The sequence below is a fragment of the Carcharhinus amblyrhynchos genome, chromosome 34 (assembly GCF_965287045.1).
Source record: "Carcharhinus amblyrhynchos chromosome 34, sCarAmb.v2.hapA, whole genome shotgun sequence".
In the NCBI taxonomy this organism is placed as follows: domain Eukaryota; kingdom Metazoa; phylum Chordata; class Chondrichthyes; order Carcharhiniformes; family Carcharhinidae; genus Carcharhinus; species Carcharhinus amblyrhynchos.
This window is the reverse complement of record NC_137357.1, coordinates 12,213,021-12,235,209: the sequence shown is the minus strand read 5'-3', so window position 1 is coordinate 12,235,209 and position 22,189 is coordinate 12,213,021. Positions and strand designations below refer to the sequence as shown.

At 46.6% G+C, this 22,189-nt stretch overlaps 1 protein-coding gene across 2 annotated transcripts in view; it reads left to right on the top strand.

The window, feature by feature from the left end:
* The first annotated feature begins 2,799 nt into the window (after nucleotides 1-2,799).
* Nucleotides 2,800-22,189, top strand: part of LOC145361454 (ubiquitin-conjugating enzyme E2 D4-like) — a 44,868-nt gene continuing 25,478 nt past the window's right edge. Inside the window, exon 1 of one of the 2 annotated variants that reach the window (XM_080217271.1) lies at nucleotides 2,800-2,880. In XM_080217271.1, coding sequence (XP_080073397.1) covers nucleotides 2,857-2,880 — 24 coding nt within the window. In that variant the 5' untranslated portion in view covers nucleotides 2,800-2,856. Of the gene's footprint in view, nucleotides 2,881-17,803; nucleotides 17,900-22,189 lie in introns of those variants that run through there. The other variant, XM_080217272.1, reaches the window with a different exon arrangement.

Genomic DNA, 22,189 nt, shown 5'->3' with positions numbered 1-22,189 from the left:
GAAGTTTGGAGATGAGTCTTGGAGGAATAATGGTGTTAAAGGCTGAGCTGTCATCAATACATAGGAGTCTGACGTTCGTGTCTTGGTTGTCTGGGTTCCAGGGTTGAGTGCAGGGCAGGGAGATGGCGTTTTAGTGAGAGGCAACATAGTTTTGTGAAGGGGAGGTTGTGTCTCACCAACTTGATTGAGTTTTTGGAGGAAGTGACAAAGATGATTGATGAGGGTAGGGCAGTGGATGTTGTCTACGAAGACTTCAGTAAGGTCTTTGACAAGGTCCCTCATGGCAGACTGGCGCAGAAGCTGAAGTCGCATGGGATCAGACGTGAGCTGGCAAGTGGATACAAAACTGGCTCGGTCAAAGAAGATAGAGGGTAGCAGTGGAAGGGTGCATTTCTGAGTGGAGGGCTGTGACAAGTGATGTTCCTCAGGATCAGTGCTGGAACTTTTGCTGTTTGTAATATATATAAATGGTTTGGAGGAAAATGTAACTGGTTTGATTGGTAAGTTTGCGGATGACACAAAGGTTGGTAGATTTGCAGATAGCAATGAGGACATGAAAGGATATAGAACGGTTGGAGACTTTGGTGGAGAGATGGCAGATGGAGTTTAATCCAGACAAATGTGAGGTATGCATTTTGGAAGGTCTAATTCAAAAAGGAAATACGCAGGAAATGGCAGAATCCTTACGAGTATTGATAGGCAAAGGGATCTGGGTGTACAGGTACACAGGTACACTCAAAGTGGAAATGCAGACAGAGGAGGTAGTCAAGAAGGCATACGGCATGTTTGCCTTCATCGGCATTGAGTTTAAAAATTAGCAAGTCATGTTGCAGATTTATAGAACCTTGGGCTGCACTTTGGAATATCATGTGGCAACCAGAATTGAACACTACCAGAAGGATGTGGAGGCTTTCAAGAGGGTACAGAAAAGCTTTAGCAGGATGTTCCCTGGTATAGAGGGCATTAGCTGTGAGGAGAGGTTGGAGAAACTTGGTTTGTTCTCACTGGAACAATGGAAGTTGAAGGGCGACCTGATAGAAGTCTCCAAGATTATGAGAGGCATGGACAGAGTGAATAGTCAGAAGCTTTTTCCCAGGGTAGAAGAGTCTATTACGAGGGGGCATCGGTTTAAGGTGTGAGGGGCAAGGTTTAATGGTTCTTTTACACAGAGTAGTGGGAGCCTGGAACTTAGTGCCGGGGGAGCTAGTGGAAGCAGATATGACAGTGACTTTTAAGGGCCATCTTGAAAAACACATGAATAGGATGGGATTAGAGGGATATGGTTCCTGGAAGGGTAGGGGGTTTTCGTTAAGCTGGGCAGCATAGTCGGTGCAGGCTTGGAGGGCAGAAGTAGTGGGTCCAGTCAGTTTGGAAGGCAGGAATTGAGTTGTGGCATGACTGGCTTTTCAAAGCACTTCATAATGATCAATGTCAGAGCCAATGGACAATTGTCATTAAGGCATGTTGTCTGGCTTTTCTTTGGGATGAGGGTTGTCTTCTTGAAGCAGATAGGGACCTCATTGGTGTAAAGGAAAAAAAATTCCCCACCCCTTCTCATAGTCATGGTAAACGCGTGGGGTTACGGGGATAGATGCTCTTTCAGAGCATCAGTGTAAACTCAATGGCCCAAATGGCCTCCATCTGCACTTATAATTCCATGGTGACTGACAAATAAGACTTGCCCCTTGTGATTCAAGAATATGAAGTGATCAACAACGATCTGGAAAAGGGAAGGTGCATTGTCAGTGATGATCAGTACAGACGTTGTCCTGGAGGGAAGAGAGGATGTCCATCAGGAATCTGCCCAACATTCTGGCTGTTTGAGTGAGAATGATAAAGGGTGAAACGAGGAGAGTTGAATGATTGAAAGAGCCATTGTGTGAAACAGGGGCTTCCCACACAGCAGTAGCAGCAGCAGCTCAATGTCAGGATCTCTCTGTCTTGGTTCACTATGTGGAGATGCCAGCGTTGGACTGGGGTAAACACAGTTAAAAGTCTCACAACACCAGGTTAAAGTCCAACTGATTTATTTGGTAGTAAACGCCACTAGCTTTTGGAGTGCTGTTCCTTTGTTCGGTGAGGGGGGAGTTCGGATCACAAACAGGGCATATAAAGGCGAACAGTTTACAGAATACTAATGAGGCAAGACTGTGCCCTTCCTGTTGGTGAACATTTGAGCGGTCATGGGCATTCGGCCTCTGATCTTCGGGTAAACGTTCTCCAAGGTGGCCTTCACGACACGAGACAGTGCAGAGTCACTGAGCAGAAACTGATAGCCAAGTTCTGCACACGTGACGATGGCATCAACCGGGATCTTGGGTTCATGTCACACCAATCTGAAACCCCTCATGACTGGCCTGGGCTTGCAACATCTCACTCGTTGTCCTGGCTGGAGACAATACACATCTCTTGATTTGGTGCTAAATGCTATCTCCACTGAGATTGCACCTTTCAGACTTCATTCGATGTAAAGACTCATATTCTAATCAATACTCTGTAATTTGTGTGCCTTGAGATGCCCTGTGTGTGATCAGAACTCCCCACTGATCTAAAGAAGGAGCTAGTGGCTTGCACTACCAAATAAACCTGTTGGACGTTAACCTGGTGGTTGTCTGGGCCGGGGGGGGGAGGGCGAGGGTTAATTCCTGCCCTCTGACCCCCCAGCCCATTCCCCGCTGCTGCATCAAGCTCGGTGGATTTGCGCATGCGTGGATTGTCCTTGAGCGACGTCAGCGAGCGCTCACTGTGCGTCATCACGCCGTAGCTTTGACGCCAAGCGTTCTCTTGTGACACCATCGCGTTGCGTGCCCTAGCTGTGACGTGAGCGCGTCGTGTTGGACACTCGGCCGGACGGGGATGGCGAAGAGGCGGATCCTGAAGGTAAGGCCGCCCGGGGAGACCGCAGCCCAGACCCCGGTCCTGCTCCTGGGGGAGCCCTCAGCTCAGGCCCGGGAGCCCGCAGCCCAGGCACCGATCCCGGGGAGCCCTCAGGCCCGGGTCCCCCGCACCTCAGGCCAAACCTCCCCCAATCCCCCGGCTCTTTTACTCGGGGGCCCAGGCCATGGTTGTCAACTCTTGGCGGGGGAGGGGGGGTGGTCAGGGTGAGGGTGTAGAGGGACAGGGGCTGGAATGGGGGCAAGAGGGATTTGGGGAGCTTGAGCAAGGGGAGGTTGTGGGAGGGGGATGGAGGAAGATGGGGAGGTGGAGGAGAAGTAATAAAGGGAGAGAAGGCTGGATTCCACTGAGAGGAGGATTTTAGGAAGGGGTTAAATCTAGTTAAGCCAGTTAAGGACAATATTAAAATGAAAGAAAAAAATACTCATTTTGGCTTGGATTAATAGGATGGCAAAGGACTGAGCGTTTTTAAAAAATGACCAACAATAGAGCTTTGTGCCCTGTAGTCAGAGGAACAGATGGGTGCGCCTGTGGTTGTCGACGAGCGTCCACGATGGAGTGATACCTTCCCGGCGCGAGGGTCTGGGATATCACTGCATTGGGGCAAGGTGTTGTGAATGAGGGAGGGTGATAACGCAGAAGTCATGGTACGTGTTGGTGCCGGTGATCTTGATAGAAAGGGGATGAGGTCTTGCGTCAAGAATTCAGCAAGTCAGGCAGTCCACTAACAAGCAGGACCTGTCAGGTTGTAATCTCAGTATTTTTCCCACTGCCACATGCCAGTGAGGATAATGCAGTTAAATGTGTGGTTTAAGCGTTGATGCAGGTGGGGGGGGTTTTAGATTCCTGGATCATTGGGACCATTTCGAGGGAAAGTGGGACAGTTTACACCTGAACTAGAGCAGGACTTGCATCAAAGAACAAAGAAAATTACGGCACGGGAACAGGCCCTTTGGTCCTCCTACACCGACCATGCTGCCCAACTGAACTAAAACCCCTACCCTTCCGGGGACCGTATCCCTCTATTCCCATCCTATTCATGTATTTGTCAAGATACCCTTTAAAAGTCATGATCATATCTGCTTCCACTACCTCCCCTGGCAGTGAGTTACAGGCACCCACCATCCGCTGTGTGTAAAAAAAAACTTGCCTTGTACATCTTTAACCCTTGCTCTTCACACCTTAGACATATGCCCCCTAGTAATTGACTCTTCAGCTCTTGGGGGGGAATATCCAATCTGTCCATGCCCCTCATAATCTTGTAGACTTCTGTCAGGTCACCTCTTAACCTCCGTTGCTCCAATGAGAACAAACCTGTCCTCACAGCTCATGCCCTCCACACCAGGCAACATCCTGATAAACCAAAAGAGAAAATGTTAAAAAATCTCAGCAGGTCCAACAGCATTTGTAAGGAGAGAAAGGAGCTGACAAAGTCCGGGTGGACTTGAAACATCAGCTCCTTTCGCTCGTTACAGCTGTCAGACCTGCTGATATTTTCCAGCATTTTCTCTTTTGGTTTCAGCATCCACGGTAATTGGCTTTTATACTATGTTCCACGTGTGGCCTAACTAAGGTTCTACAAAGCTGCAACATGACTTGCCAATTTTTAAACTCAGTGTCCTGGCTGATGGAGGCAAGCATGCTGTATGCCTTCTTGACTACTTTCTCCACTTGCATTGCCACTTTCAGTGACCTGTGTACCTGTACACCCAGATCCCTTTGCCTATCAAAACTCTTGAGTTCTGCCATTTACTGTATATTTCCCATCTGTATTAGACCTTCCAAAATGTGTTACATCACGTTTGTCCAGATTGTTCTCCATCTGCCGTCTCTCCGCCCAAACCTCCAGCTGAACTATATCCTGCTGTATCCTCTGATGGTCCTCATTGCTATCTGCAATTCCATAAACCTTTGTGTCATCTGCAAACTTACTTATCAAACCAGTTACATTTTTCTCCAAATCAAACAGCAAAGGTCTCAGGACTGATCCCTGAGGAACGCCACTAGTCACAGCCCTCCATTCAGAAACACACCCTTCCACTGCTACCTTCTGTCTTCTATGACTAAGCCAGTTCTGTATCCACCTTGTCAGCTCACCTCAGAGAAGGGACCTTGTCAAAGGCCTTACTAAAGTCTATGTAGACAACAGCCACAGCCCTACCCCCATCAATCCTCTTTGTCACTTCCTCGAAAAACTCAAATCAAGTTTGTGAGACATGAACCCTTCTTCACAAAACCATTTAGCCCCTCACAAATATGTCCACTTATTTCCAAGTGGGAGTAAATCCTGTCTCGATGAATCCTCTCCAATAACTGACATAAAGCTCACTGGCCTGAAATTACTTGGATTATCCTTGCTACCCTTGTTAAACAAAGGACAACATTGGCTATCCTCCAATCCTCTGGGACCTTCCCTGTAGCCAGTGAGGATGCAAAAATTTCTCACGAGGCCCCAGCAATTTCCTCCCTTGAGTCTATATGTTCTGGGGTATATCTGGTCCAGGGGACTTGTCTACCTTAATGCTTCTCAAGAACCCCAATACCACCACCTTTTTGATCTTAGATGACCCAAACGATCTATACACCCTTCCCCAGACTCATCATCCACCTAGTCCTTCTCTTTGGTGAATACTGACGCAAAGTACTCATTTAATACTTCACTCGTTTTCTCTGGTTCCATGCATAGATTCCCTACCCTCTCCTTGAATGGGCCAATCCTTTCCCTGACTACCCGCTTGCTCTTTATATATGTATAAAAAGCCTTGGGATTTTCCTTAATCCTGCTGGCCAACGCTTTTCCATGATTCCTTTCAGCCTGCCTCATTCCTTGTTTAACTTCTTTTTACTTTGCTTGTATTCCACACTTGCTTTGTGTGTTCCCAGCCTCATAGCCTTGACAAATGCTTCCTTTTTCTCTTTGATTAGGCTCACAATATCTCTTGTTCTCCAAGGTTACCAAAACTTGCCATACCTGTCCTTCATCCTGAAAGGAATGTGCCGGTCCTGAATCCCGATCAACTTATACTTGAAAGCCTCCCACATGCCAGATGTGGATTTGTCCTCAAACATTTGCCGCCAATCTACATTGTTAAGTTCCTGTCTAATATTGTTGTAATTAGCCTTCCTCAAATTTGGCACCTTCACTTCAGGACTACACTTAGTTTATCCATCAGTACCTGAAAGCTGACTGAATTGTGGTCACTGTTCTCAAACTGCTCCCCAACTGAAACGTCGACCACCTGGCCGGGCTCATTCCCCAATACCAGATCCAGTATGGCCCCTTCCCTAGTTGGACTATTTCCATACTGTTTCAAGGAGCTCACCTGGATGCAGCTTACTAACTCTGCTCCATCCACTCCCTTAGCACAAAGTGAGTCCCCGTCAATACAAGGGAAGTTAAAATCTTCCACCACCACAACCTTGTTATTTTTACTGCTTACCAAAATCTGCCGACACATCTGTTCCTCTATCTCCCACTGGCTGTTGGGTGGCCGACAGTAAATTCCCAACATTGTGACTACACACTTCCTATTCCTGAGCTCTACCCATATTGCCTGTCTGTGTGAGCCCTCTGACGTGTCCTCTTGCAGTACAGCTGTGATATTCTCCTTAACCAGTTGTGCAGCTCTCCCACCCCTTTTACATCTCACTCTGTTTTGTTGGAAACATCTGTATCCTGGAAAGTTAAGCTGCCAATCCTGTCCTTCTCTTAACCAAGACTTTATGATGGCAATAGCATCATAGTCCTCGTACTAATCCAAGCTCTAAGTTCATTATCTTACCTGTCACACTTGTTGCATTGAAACAAATGCACTTCAGTCCACCAGAGCCTCGTTGATTAGCAACCTCACCCTGCCTACTCTTTCTCTGAGTCTTATTGGCCCTGCTCTCTAGTTCCCCTTCAGTTAGTTCGTTTTTGCTTTGGTTCCCCACCCCCCTGCGAAACTAGTTTTAAATCCCCCCATATGACAGTAGCAAACCTCCTGGCCAGAATATTTATGTTCCCCCAGTTTCGATGCAACCCATCCTCCTTGTACAAGTCCACCTGCCCCAGAAGAGGCCCCAAAGGTGCAGATACCTGAAATCGTCCCTCCGACACCAGCTGTTTAGCCATGTGTTGAGCTGCTCTGCTTTCCAATTCCCGCTTCACTAGCACATGGCACAGGGAGTAATCCTGAGATGACAACCCTAGAGATCCTGCTTTTTAACTTTCTACCTAGCTCCCTAAACTGTTGCTGCAGGACCTCATCATTCTTCCTGCCGATGTCGCTGGTATTGACATGTATCATGACCTCTGGCTGTTCACCCTCGCCCTTCAGAATGCTTTCTTCTCATTCAGAGACACCCTCGCACCAGGGAGGCAACATACCATCCTGGATTCTCTTTCATGTCTGCAGAAACATCCTTGTGGGATGTTTTGCTAGTGCTGTTGGGAAAAGTTTAAACTAATTCAGCACAGACGGTTCGCAGAATAAGAGCGCCGCATCATATAGTAACACAAACAGCTGCACTTGTACTAAGTTTCAAGGGAGTAAGGCCAGGCTGGATGGCCTCTACTTTAACACCAGGAGTGTTGCCGATAAGGTGATGAGTTGAGGGTGATGATTGGCATATGGAAGTGTGATAGAGCAGCCATCACAGAGATGTGGTTGAAGGAAGGACACAGTTCCAGGGCATAGAATTTTCAGGTGAGACAGAGGAGCGGGTGAAAGAGGAAGAGACATTGCATTATTAGTTAAGGAGTCAGTAACTGCGGTAAGGAGGTGGTATCTTGAAGCCGGCATCGGATGCAGCTTTGTGGGAACAATTTGCAGAGGTATGTAAAAATAATAATAATAGGAAGGGGTGTATTTTAGTGACAGCAATCACAATGTGGTACAATTTAAATTTCAAAAAAATAGACAAGTTGCAAAAATAATCTTGCGGGAGAGCTGATTTTTAGTAAAATAGGTAGGATCTGGCCAAGGTAGACTGGGAACAGCTACCAGCGAGGAAACACACAAACAGCTGCAGGGGCAGCGGGCATTCAAAAAGGAAATGAGGTTACAAGCCCAGCATATTCCCTCTGGGATGCTGCGAAAGAGTAACAAGCCCAGAGAACATAAGAACATAAGAAATAGGAGCAGGAGTAGGCCATCCAGCCCTTCGAGCCTGCCCCGCCATTCAGTAAGATCATGGCTGATCCGTTGTGGCTCAGTTCCACATTCCCGCCCTCTCCCCATAACCCTTAATCCCCTCTCTTATCAAAAACCCATCAACCCGCGTCTTAAAAATATTTAACGAGGCAGCCTCCACCACTTCAACGGGCAGAGAATTCCAGAGATTCACAACCCTTTGAGTGAAGAAGTTCCTCCTCAACTCCGTTCTAAACCGCCCCCCCCTTTATCTTGAGGCTGTGCCCCCTCGTCCTACTGTCTTTTTTGAGTGGGAAGAGTCTCTCCACCTCTATCCTATCCATCCCATTCACCATCTTATACGTCTCAATGAGATCTCCCCTCATTCTTCTAAACTCCAACGAGTACAAGCCTAGTTTATTCAGCCTCTCCTCATAGCTCAACCCCCTCAACTCCGGCATCAGCCTAGTAAACCTCCTCTGCACTCCCTCCAAGGCCAAAATATCTTTGCGCAGGTGCGGCACCCAAAACTGCACACAGTACTCCAGCTGCGGCCTCACCAATGCCCTATACAGCTGCAGCAAGACCTCCCTACTTTTATATTCAATCCCTCTCGCTATGAAGGCCAGCATCCCATTCGCCTTCCTGACCACCTGCTGCACCTGCAAGCTGGGTTTTTGCGACTCATGCACAAGGACCCCGAGGTCCCTCTGCACCGTCGCCTGCTGCAGTTTTTCACCACGTAAGTAATAGTCCTTCCTACCATTCTTCCTATCAAAGTGGACCACCTCACAGTTGCCAACATTAAATTCCATTTGCCATTTCCTGGCCCATTCGCCCAGCCTATCTAGATCCTTCTGCAGACTCTCCACACCCTCCGCACAATTTGCCATTCCCCCAATCTTGGTGTCATCAGCAAATTTCGACACCCTACACTCGGTTCCCTCCTCCAGATCATCTATATAAATGGTAAAAAGCTGAGGCCCCAGCACCGACCCCTGGGGCACTCCACTAGTCACCATCCGCCAATCCGAATAGCACCCGTTGACTCCCACTCTCTGCCTCCTATTTGACAACCAATCCTCTATCCACGCTAACACCCTACCCCCAACTCCATGTCCCTCGACCTTCTGCAATAACCTCTTGTGAGGTACTTTGTCAAACGCCTTCTGAAAATCCAGAAAGACCACATCCACCGGCTCTCCTCTATCCACCGCCCTAGACACATCCTCATAGAACTCCAGTAAATTTGTCAGACACGACTTCCCTTTAATGAAACCGTGCTGCGTCCGCTCTATCAAGCAATTGCCTTCAAGATGCCTCGCAATTTCCTCCTTAATGACGGATTCGAACATTTTACCTACCACAGACGTTAAACTAACCGGCCTATAATTCCCCGCCTTTTGCCTGGCACCCTTCTTAAACAACGGCGTAACATTAGCCGTTTTCCAATCTTCCGGCACTTCCCCGGAATCCAGCGACGTCTGGAAAATAACCACCAAGGCATCCACTATCACCTCCGTCATTTCTTTCAGAACCCTCGGATGCATTCCATCCGGTCCTGGGGACTTGTCCACAATCAGCCCCTCCAGTCTGTCGAGCACCGCCTCTCTAGTAACAGTAATGTCATTTAGACCCTCCAGTCCTACCACCTTTCCATCACTAACACCCGGCAAATTATTCACGTCCTCCTCCGTGAAGACAGAAACACAAAAGTTATTCAATACCTTAGCCATATCCCCATCCCCTACCACTACGTCCCCTTTCTCATCCTCTAAAGGACCAACGTTCACCCTAGCCAGCCTCTTCCTTTTTATATATTTATAAAAACTCTTGCTATCCTTTTTTATATTAAGCGCTAGCCCAGCTTCATTTAAACCTCTCCCAATCCTCTTCTCGCCCACTACTCTTAGCTACTCTAAATTCCTCCGCTTTTAATTTAACACTTTCCTTCACCTCCTTCGTTATCCACGGCTTATTACCTCCCCTCCTACTGTCCTTTTTGACCATCGGAATAAATTTCCGCTGAGCACCAAGAAAGATCTCCTTAAAGATCCTCCACTGCTCCTCAGCAGACCCTCCCTCCAACGCGCTCCCCCAGTCAACATTCGCCAATTCTTCTCTCATCCCACAGCCAAAGATATTCAGGACAAGATGAGAAAGAAAAGAAAGGCTTTGAGCAGGTACAAAGGGTGCACATCAGCCAAGAGTGAAGTACAGAATGCACAGGATGGAACGTTAGAAAGCAATTACGGAAGCAAAGAGGGGATGTGAGAAAGCACTAGCTGGTAAAATCTCAAAGTCTCAAGATATTCTGCAAGTATATCAATGGGAAGAGGATAACCAGGCAAAGAGTGGGCCCTTTAGGGTCCAAGGGGGCAATCTGTGGTGGAGCCAGAGGACATTGGTAGAGTGTTGAATGAATACTTGAGATCTGTCTTCACCCAAGAGAAAGAGGATGAAGGTATGGCATTTTGGGAGAGAGACTGTGACGTTCTTGAGCAAATTGACAGAGATATTGGAAGTGTTGGTGGTCTTAAAAGTAGATAAATCTCCAGGTCCAGCCGATGTGAGAGGCAAGGGAAGAAATTGCAGGGGGTCTGACCCAAATTTTTAATTCCCCTCTGGCCATTGGGGTGGCGTCAGAGGACTGGAGAATAGTTAAAGTAATTCTGCTATTTAAGAAGGGTTATAGAGCAAAGCCAGGGAACTGTAGGGAATATGCTGGGCTTGTAACCTCATTTCCTTTTTGAACGCCTGCCCCCCCTGCAACTATTTGTGTGTAGGTATCCTCGCTGGTAGCTGTTCCAGTCTACCTTGGCCAGATCCTACCCTATTTTACTAAAAATCAGCTCTCCCACAAAATTTTTGTTTGCAACTTGCCTATTTTTTTGAAATTTAAATTGAGTGAGTCTCAAATCTGTGGTAGGGAAACTATTGGAAAACACTGTGAAGGAGAGATCTATCTCCGTTTGGAGAGGCAAAGCATGATCAGGGCTAGTCAACATGGCTTTGTCAGAGAGAGGCCTAACAAATGGGATTTTATTTTGTGTTGATGAGGATAGTGCAGTCGATACAGTTTATATGGATTTCAGCAAAACCTCTGACAAGGTCCCACAGGGTAGTCTTAAAAAGAAGGCAAATGTACATGGGATACTGGGTAATTTGACAAAGTGGCTCAATTGTAGGAGATGGAGTGTTGACAGAAGGCTGCTTTACTGACTGTGTCATACCGCAGGGATCTGTGCTGGGCCCCCTATTATTCATTTATGTAAATGCCCTGGAGGACTTTGTGGGGTCGGATTACGAAGTTTACAGACGACACAAAGATTGGCTGTGTGATTAACAATCAGGCTGAGGGAGTGTCAAATAGGCAGATAAGCGGCAAGTGGAATTTAACTTTGTAAGGTATGAGGTGATACTTTTCGGAAGGAGTAATTTGATAAGAATGTATTCGATGAAAGGCATGACACGAGGAAGTTCTTTGGAACAAGGATCTTAGTGTGTTTGTCCACAGATCTCTGAAGTAGGGGATGAGAAAGACAGATGGGACACTTGACTTTATCAATCAAGTAAAAAGTCTGACAACACCAGGTTTTAGTCCAACCTATTTATTTGATAATATACTCACAAGCTTTCGAGGGGACTACCTCTTCGTCAGGTGAATGGAGAGTTCTGGCCTCAGACAGAGCATATAAAGCACAGACAGTTTAGAGATTACTGATTAAAATGCGAATCCTTACACCTAACCTGCTGTTCAAACAGCTGACAAATAAATAGGTTGGACTAAAACCTGGTGTTGTCAGAGTTTTTACTGTGTTTACGCCAGTCCAACGCCGGCATACCCACATCGTGACTTTATCAATCAAGCCATTGAATACAAAATCAGGGAAGTCGTGTTGGAGTTGTATAGAACTTTGCTAGAATACTGTGTGCAGTTCTGGTCACATTATCGGAAGGATGTGATTGCGCTGGAGGGCATGCAGAGGAGATTCACCACAATGCTGCCTGGAATGGAACATTTAAGTTTCGAAGAGAGGTTGGGTAGGCTTGGGTTGATTTGTTGGAGCAGAGACCCTCTTGTTGGGGTGATCTGTTCAAGGTACACGTGATTGACGGATGTAGATAGGGAGCAGCTGTTCCCCTGAGTTGAAGGGTCAGTCACAAGGGGCATTTGGTTCAAGGTGAGGGGTGGGCAGGAGTTTGGGATGATGTGAGGAAAAACATTTTTGCCCAGAGGGTAGTGACGGTCTGGAATACACTGCCTGGAAGAGTGATAGAGGTGGGTTCCCTCACATCCTTTAAGAAGTACCTGGATGAGCACTTGACATGTCACAACATTTGAGGCTATGCGTCAAGTGCTGGTAAATGGGATTAGGTGGGAGGTCAGTTGTTTCTCGTGTGATGGGCTGACAGTCCTCTTTTGCACTGTATAATTCAATTAATCTATCTTGGGATAAAGGTGGAAGTTACAGATATTATGGATGCACATGTAGTGATTTTCCAAGAATCTTGCATTCTGGAGAAGTCCCAGAGGATTGGAAAACTAGCAGTGTTGTTCCCCTTGAACTGTACACTTGGAATACTGTGTACAGTTCTGGTCACCCGATTACAGAAAGGATATTATTAAACTAGAAGTGGTACAGAAAAGATTGACTAGGATGCTACTGGGACGTGATGGTTTAAGTTTTAAGGAGAGACTGGTCAAAGTGGGACTTTTTTCTCTGGAATGTCGGAGGCTGAGGGGTGATCTTATCGAGGTCTATATAATAATGAGGGGCGCAGATCAGCTAGATAGTCAATATCTTTTCCCAAAGGTAGAGGAGTCTAAAACTGGAGGACATTGGTTTAAGGTGAGAGGGGAGAAATACAAAAGTGTACAGAGTGAATTTTTTCACACGGAGGGTGGTGAATGCCTGGAACAAGCTGTCTGGGATAGGAATAGAGGTGGGTATAATTTTGTCTTTTAAAAAGCATGTAGACGGTTACATGGGTAAGATGGATATAGAGGGATATGGGCCAAATGCGGGCAATTGTGACTAGCTTAGTGATTTCAGAGAAAAGGGCAGCATGGACAGTTTCCAAGTTGTAAACCTCAATGACTTTAAGGCAAGTGGTGAGGATGGAAGAGTCTATAGAGAAATATAGACAGATTAAGTGAGTGGCCCAAAACTTGGCAGATGAATCTATTGGAGGAAACTGTGAAGTTGGAAGGAGAATAAAGGAGCTGAATGCCATCTAAATGGAGAAATATGCAGCAACACAGAGATTTGGGTGTTCTTGTGCATAAATCACAAAGTTTGCATGCAAGCTCAGCAGGTAATAAATAGGTAGTCAAATTGAACAGCATTTACTTCAGAGGGAATTAAACTATACAAGACACCAGTTAGACCACACGTGGAGTATTGTGAACAGTTTTGGTCCCCTTTTCAAAGGAAACATGTACAGGCAATGCACGCAGTCCAGAGAAGGCTCACGAATTTGATGCCAGGCTTGGAGGAATTTTCTTATGAGGAGTGGTTGAGTAGTTGGTCCTGTACCAATTAGAGTTTAGTGGAATGTAAGACAACCTTATTGAGACATGTAGGATTCTGGAAGCCTTGACAGGGTCGATGCTGAGAGGTTATTTCCTCTTGTGGGAGAGTCTCGGACTGAGGACATAATCTCAGAGTGAGGGTTTGTCCATTCAAAACAGATGAGGAGGAATTTCTCTGCTAGTGAATCTGTGGAATAATTTAGTGGAGAGCACTGGTGGGAAGGGGGAGTGAGTGCAAGAGTGCTGGGGGAGAAAAATGGGGAGGCAGAGTGATGGGGACAGATGATTTTTCAATCGTAAAAAGTCTCACAACACCAGGTTAAAGTCCAACTAGTTTATTTGATAGTAAACTCAGAAACTGATAGTAAACCCACAAGCACGGAGCTTGTGGATTTACTATCAAATAGACTGGTTAGACTTCAACCTGGTGTTGTGAGACTTCTTGGTGTGTTTACTCCAGTCCAACGCTGGCATTTGCACATCATGATACATTTCCAAACCAGGATGTTGTGTGCCATGGAGGGGTGTCCCAAGTGATGGTGTTTCTTGAATTCTGGACATGGTAGCAGTCGTGGGTTTGAAAGTTGCTGTCTAAGGATCATTGTTGAATTCCTGAGTGCATCTTGCAGATGGTGTTAGTGGTGGAGGGAGTTGATTTTTGAGGTTCAGATGTAGAGGGCTGTGTTGGTGTTGTGGAGCTTTGTGAGAATTGTCAGAGCTGTGCTCATCCAGGTCTTGTGGGATTCAGGAAGTTATTTGCCACAGGCTCGTCTCTGACTTGCTCTTGTAGCCACAGTATTTAAATTGAGAGCCCAGCCCATTAAGTTTCCGGTTAATGTAACTGTCAGGTTGTTACTGGTTGGGAATTCAGTGATGATTATGCCTTTCAGTATCGATGGGCTTTCAAGTCAAATCTGCCATAGATTTTCCCTTGTTGGAGATGGTCGTTGCCTGATACTTGTGTGGCACCAATGTTACTTGTCAGCCCAAGCTTGGATATTGTCCAGGTACTGCTGCTTTATCTGAGGAGTTGTGAATATTGCTGAACATTGTGCAATTATCAACAAACATCCCCACTTCCAAACTTATGATGGAAGGTCATTGATAAAGCAGCTAAGGCTGGTTCAGTGGAGGACATTACCCTGAAGAACCCCTTGCGCAATGCCCTGGGCCTGTGATGTGACAAACAGCCACCGCCCTTTGTCTTGGTATGACACCAATCAGCTGAGTGTTTTCCCCGTTAATACCCATTGACTCCAGTTTTCTTTGAGTTTCTTGATGCCAAATTCCATCAAATGCTACCTTGATGTCAAAGGCTGTCACCTCACCTCTGGAGTTGCGTTTTTTTAAAATCATAGCAATGTTACTGTGCAGAAACAGGATATTCAATCCATCATGTCTGCATGGCTACAAAAGCGAATAAAGAAACTAGCCGCTTATTTTAATCCCATTTTCCAGCACCTTGCCAGTTGGGAATTCAGTGATGATTATGTCTTTGAATAGCCTTGCAGGTTACAGCACTTCAGATGAAGACCCAGGGACCTTTTAAATGACCTGAGACTTTGTCCACGTTTGAACCAAGGCTGTAATGAGGCCAGGAGCTGAGTCATCCTGGCAGAACCCTAAATGAGCCTCAGTAAGCAGGTTACTGCTCAGCGGGTGCCGCTCAGTAGCATTGTCGATGGTCCCTTCCATCCGTTCACTGATGATTGAGAGTAAACTGGGGCGGTAACTGGCCGGGTTAGATTTGTCCTGCTATTGTGTACAGGACGTACCTGGATGATTTTCCACATTGCTGAGTAGATACTAATGTTGTTGCTATACTGGAACAGTTTGGTTCGGGTTGTAACAGGTTCTGGAACACAAATCTTCAAGTCTTTTGCCAGACTATTTTCAGGGTTCATAGTGTTTGCAGTATCCAGTGCCTTCAACCATTTCTTCATGTGTCGTGAATCTGATTGGCTAACAAATGGCATGTGTAACGGCAAGGACCTCTGGACAAGATGGATCATCCACTCGATGTTTCTGGCTGAACGTTGTTGCAAATGCTTTAACTTGCCTTTTACATGGGCTCCTTCATCATTGAGGATGGGAATATATGTGGAGCTGCTTCCTCCAGTTAGTTGTCCAGCACCATTTGCTGAAGGATGTGGCAGGGCTTAGCTTTACTTGCTGCTTCTGCTGTTTGGCATGCAAGTCATTGTGTTTTGTAGCTTTACTAGGTTGCCATCTTATTATTAGTTAACCTGGTATTGCTCCTGGCATGCCCTCCTGTAATCATCATTGAACTGGGGTTTATCCCATGGCTTGGTTTGGTTTGTCCTTTATAAGATCCTTGTCAGACCCCACTTGGAGTACTGTCCGCAGTTCTGGTCGCCTCACTCTAGGAAGGACGTGGAACCTATTGAAAGGGTGCAGAGGAGATTTAGAAGGATGTTGCCTGGATTGGGAGGCATGCCTTATGAAGATAGGTTGAGGGAGCTGGGACTCTTCTCCCTGGAGAGACGAAGGTTGAGAGGCAACCTGATAGAGGTTTATAAGATGTTGAGAGGAATAGACAGGGTGGATTCTCAGAGGCTATTTCCCAGCGCTGAAATGGTCGCTACGTGAGGACACAGATTTAAGGTGCAGGGAAGCAAGTACAGAGGAGATGTTAGGGCTAAGTTTTTCACTCAGGGTGGTGAGTGAATGGAATCGGCTGCCGTCGGTGGTGGTGGAGGCGAACTTGCTGGGGTCTTTTAAGAGACTTCTGGATGAGTATATGGGATCTTATGGGATTGGGGGTTATAGATAGGTCTATGGCTTAGTAGGTATAGAAGTGATCGGTGCAATGAGTGGGCCGAAGGGCCTGTTTGTGCTGCAGTGTTCTACGTTCCATATGCTGGACATGAGGTTACATATTGTGATTGAATACTGCTAATGGCCCACCGCACCTCGTGGATGCTGAATTTTGAGTTCCTGGATCTGCTCAAAGTCTATCCCATTTTGCATAGTGGTAGTGCCACACAACATGATAGAGAGTAATGTTAATGTGAAGACAGGATTTGCTTTGAATTATTGTTATCACATATATTAAAATAGTGAAAAATATTGTTTCTTGCGTGCTACACAGACAAAGCATACCATTCATAGAGAAGGAAAGGAGAGAATGCAGAATGTAGTGTTGCAGTCGGAGATAGGGTGTAGAGAAAAATCAACTCGACTTCATTTCCTGAGGGACAGTGTGGTCGTCACTCCTACCAATACTGACAAAGAGCCTGTGCATCAGGCACATGGATAAGGTTGAGGTCAAGTCAGTTTTTCCCTCAGGCGAGTTCTCTCTCCACCTACTGCCGCCACAGCACGCGACCGGTTCAGTTAGTAGTGGTGCTATTGAGTCACTTATGGGGATGGACACTGAAGTCCTTCACCAAGGTGCCTCCCTTGCCACCCTCAATGCTTTGTCTAAGTGGTGTTCAGTGGGGGGATGTGGCTTGGAGAAACAGACCCATGAACTATGAGGCTTGTGCAGAGGGCAAATATGTCATTATGTATATCGCTGTGCTGCCATCTCTGCAGGGTCTGTTCTGCTGATGGGTAGGAAGGACATACATGGCACATGATCAGTAAGATATTATTTCATGAGTACAGCTTGACATGTCTGTGCAATTTTGCTATCAGCCTGCAGATGTTAGTAAGGAGAAAAGGGCAGAGTTTACCAACGTCGTTTCTGGTGCCAAAGTTGATGAATATGCAACCTTTTCATTTCTTTGAATCAGTATCAAAATGTAGACAAAACTCATTGGTTTGATGGAACAAACACAAACATTGCCATTTATGGGAACAGGCCATCATTACTAATAGGAAAATCAAGTTGCAGAGCTCTTGGGATGGGGTCGGGAAAGTGGACTGGATTGCTCCATGGGGCCCAATAAGGAGGGGGCTGAAAAAGGCTGCAAAAAAAAGGGGAATTCCTGATTAAAAAAAAGTTGTGGTGGGAATGTGGGGCGAATGCTGGGCCTGGAACAGGGGACAGATCAGGCTGAGGGGGCTGGAGGCGCCGTTTTGAGAGCACACAGCAGGCTTGAGCTCCGAGCTGGGGCTGGTTGGGAAGAGTGATGCTTCGTGGCTTGAAGCGGGTGGGGAAGCTCCGGGCTGCGGCCAGCCGGCGTACTCGGAGCTCCGGGCTGGGACCGGTCGGCGCGACTCGGAGCTCCGAGCTGGGACCACTTTCTGCCTGGCAGCTTCCCGCACATGCGCTATGGGCTGCCGCCCGGCACTGGCCGCTGCGCCTGCGCACAGGGTGCGGCCCCGGTCCCGGTGACGGAGCGGATTGTGCGGCCGGCGGGGGATGGCGCTCAGGCGGATCCAGAAGGTAAGCGAGGCCGCTGGCCAGAGGGAGGGAGCCGGCCTGGCTTAGGCCCCGATTTGGGCACTGATTTCAGGCACTGGGACGCCGGGTCCCGCGGGCACCGAGTTGGGGAGGTCAGAACGGGCTGTGGGGGAGGGGGGGGCGGTTGAGATTTATCCCGAGGCCCCGGGCCTGCAGCTCCCGGGGGTGGGGGGGAAAGAGTCCGAGTCAGCGGGGCCGCTGGTTCTCCCTGACCCTGAGCTGGTGCCCCACCCCAGGCAGCAGCAGCCACAGCCAGGGTCCCTGAACCTCCTTCCCTCCCCTGCAGCCTGTGGACAGCTTGAGCCTCAACATCAAGATCCCATTTTCTGCATCACAAGATCATAAAGGTTATTGAATAAAATAAGCTAAAATAATCCCGAAGTGGAAATTATAAATAAACATACACACTGCTGAGAGGAGTCTGTGGCCAGAGAGCTCACAGCTGAATGACCTTTGGTGGAGTTGGTTCAATGTTGGGAAATCTGATGGAAAGATGGGGATGGGAGGCAGGGAATTAAATCCACATGAGCTATGGTGTTTTTCACTTTTCAGAGTTAAGGGGCTGAATGGTTGGCTTGCTGTTTCTCGGTGAAACTTGAATACTCCCTCCTGCATTATCGTGACATCCCTGGAGAGAGACTTGAAACCACAAGCTTATTACAAAAGCTGCATCAAGTTAGCACACATCTGAAAAAGACTGCAATTGCCATTACATTGTTGTGTTTAAATAGCACCTTTAACAAATCAACCTAAAATTTGGCACTGAACCTCTTGAGATATTCGGGCAGCTGACAACGTGTGGGTTTTAAGTCATGTTTTAAAGGAGCAAAAAGTGAGGGAGCTTTCAGAAGGGAATTTCACACTTCAGAGTTCAGAGTCCTGAACTGATGATCCCCAACGCTGGAACGATTAACATGAGGAATGCTGAAGAGGACAGAATTGGAGGAGCACAAAGAGTTATGGAGTTGGAGGAGATTTCAGAGATGGGGATGGACTTGGGCCTGGAGGGATTTGAAAGCAAGGATGATGATTTTAATATCAAATAAAGGTCACACTGGATAAAGAGGCTTTGAATTGGATCATCAGCCATGATTATATTAAATAGTGAAGCAGGCTTGATGGGCTGAACCGCCTCCTCCAAAGAGAAAAAATGTTCTGAATTTTGTTCATGGAGTCTGATTGTGAGCATTGTGGCGGCACAGTGGTTAGTACTGCTGTCTGAGCGCCAGGCCCCCGGTTTCAAGTCCACTCTTGGATGACTGTGGAATTTGTACATTTTCCTTGTGTCTGCGTGCGTTTCCTCCAGGTCCTCCAGTTTCATTCCACAATCCAAAGATATGTAGGTTAGGCGGATTAGCTATGATAACATGCATTGGGTTGTGGGTAAGGGTGGGAATGAGGAGGCTGAGTGGGATGCTCTTTCGTAGAGTCAGTACAGACTCGATGGGCTGAACGCCCTTTATTTTCACTTGGGGTGGGAAGAGACAAAAGGCAGTACTGAAGAACTGGGTCATCAGCATGGATATGAAAACTGACTGTTTTTGCATGATGTTGCCAAGGTGCAGAGTTATGGGGATAGTGTGCGTAAAAGCCATTGAAGTGTCTGGTTGAATGGTGGAGCAAGTTCAACAAGCTGAATGGCCTATTCCTATGTTGTTGAGGAATAGGTGCAGGCCAAGGTACGTAAGTAGGTAGAGAAGCCATTGCAAGTGATAATTATGAGTTTAATGATATTGCTATGAAACTAGGGAAGTGCAGTTCCATTCAGCTCGTCAATGACACAGAGGTTTTGAAATAGGCTGATGTTGTTAACCATGCTGAGTTAAGAGTCATTTTGATACTTTGGCAGGATTAGAAAGCTGTTATGGAATGATTCATTCATCGCGGCCTGGGAAGGAAAGACACAGGTTTTGGAGCTATCGGTGCATTGGAGAACCTTGGAGAGGAAAGGCAGATTGGAAATGGAGCAGGCATTTGCCAGGATGGCCAAGTTGAGTGTTAGCTTCTTGAAGTGAAAGGTGATGGTGGCAGTTTAGAAGACGAAGCAATACATGAAGGGCGAGAACAATATTGGCTAATGTGGTTTTTTGATTTGATTTATTATTGTCACATGTTAGTATGGAGTCGAAAGTATTGTTTCTTGCACACTATACAGATAAAGCATATTCTACATAGAGAAGGAAAGGAGAGCGTGGGAAATGTAGTGTTACAGTCGTAGCTAGGGTGTAGAGAAAGATCAACTTAATGCAAGGTAGGTCCATTCGAAAGCCTGATGGCAGCAGGGAAGAAGCAGTTCTTGAGTTGGTTGATACGTGACCTCAGACTTGTGTATCTTTTTGCTGATGGAAAAAGGTGGAAGAAAGTATATCTAGGGTCTATGGGGTCCTTGATTATGCTGACTGCTTTTTCGAGGCAGTGGGAAGTGTGGACAGAATCAGTGGATGGGAGGCTGGTTTGAGTAATGGACTGGGCTTCATTCGGAACCCTTTGTTGTTTCTTGCAGTCTTGAACAGAGCAGGAGCCATACCAAGCTGTGATACAACCAGAAAGAATGCTTTCTATTGTGCATCTGAAGAAGTTGGTGAGAATTGTAGCAGACATGCCAAATTGTCTTACTTAGTCTCTCGACAAAGTAGAGACTTGGGTGGGCTTTCTTCATTATAGTGTCCACATGGAGGGACCAGGACAGGTTGTTGGTGACCTGGACACCTAAAACTTCAAGCTCTCAACCGTTTCTACTTTGTCCCCATTGATTTAGACAAGGGCATGCCCTCCACTATGTTTCCTGAAGTTGATGATTATCTCCTTTGTTTTGTTGACATTGAGGGAGACATTATTGTCGCCATACGAGCTCACCAGATTCTCTATCTCTTTCCTGTACTCCGTCTCACCATTGTTTGAGTTCTGACCCACTGTGGTGGTGTCATCAGCAAACTTGAAAATTGAGTTGGAGGGGAATTTGGCCACACAATCATAAGTGTATAAGCAGTATATAGTAAGGGGCTGAGGGCACAGCACTGGTGTTGAGGATGTTTGTAGAGGAGGTATTGTTGTCAATCGTTACTGATCGCCGTCTGTGGGTTAGGAGGTCTAGGATTCAGTTGTAGGAGGAGGAACTGAACTCCAGGCCACAAAGTTTGGAGATGAATCCAAGTCGGAATAATGCTGTGAAAGGCTGAGCTGTCATCTATGACTAGGAGTCTGACATTGGTGTCATTTTCTTGGGTTGAATGCAGAGCCAGGGAGATGGCATCTCCTGTGGACCTGTTGGGGTGATTGGCCAATTGTAGTTGATCCAGACAGCCTGAGAACCAAGAAATAGTATATGGTGTAGAGTACATAGAACATTACAGTGCAGTAGCGGCCATTGATGTTGCGCCAACCTGTGAAACCAATCTAAAGCCCATCCAACCCATGCTATTTGAATATCATCCATATACTTATCCAATGACCATTTAAATGCCCTTAAAGTTGGTGAGTCCACGACTGTTGCAGACAGGATATTCCATGCCGTTACTACTCTGAATAAAGAACCTAGCTCTGACATCTGTCCTATACCTCTGACAGAGAAAGTTGTGTGGATCTGAATTCAATGCTAATAGGATTATGGGAGCAGGAGATGGCTCATGTGAACAGGAGTTTGGAGGGACACAGAAAAATAAAAATTCAGGGCAAGGGTAAAGGAGAATTATGAGAAAGTTTGGTCCAGTGGGCTTAGGGGAAGGGAGTCAGCTGATGAGATGGTCCCAATCCAAGTGGCAAATTAACTCCAAGTGACAAATCTCGCATTTATCATTTGTGTTGACTAGGAAAAGGGGTTTGACAAAGAAGCTGAGGATTGTATTTGCATTTCCAGGTAAGTGAGCCACTTTGGCAGTTTAGAGAGGACCTGATAGTGATTCATATGGTCCAGCCAGATCTGTTGGTGAATGGCTTAACTGAGTGAGATGCAGCAAGATAAGATTCTCAAGGAGGTGCAAGTGCCAGATGGACATGTCAAATCCGTTGTGCTTGAAATGAGTCACATTCAATAGTTTTAATGGGGCAAGTGATGGAAGATCCGGGTGAGGAAATTCTCAGCTCCCCTCAGGTAGGTTTCTGTCAAGGCCGTGATGTTGTTGCAGTTGGCCACAATAAGTCCTCAGGCATGTGAGCTATCTTTATGCTTAAGAACATAAACAACAGGAAAGACCTCAGCTCAGACACCAGCCCCACGCAAATGTGTCATAAAAACAGAAAGCAGCGGGTCAGGCAGTATCTGAAGAGAGAAAC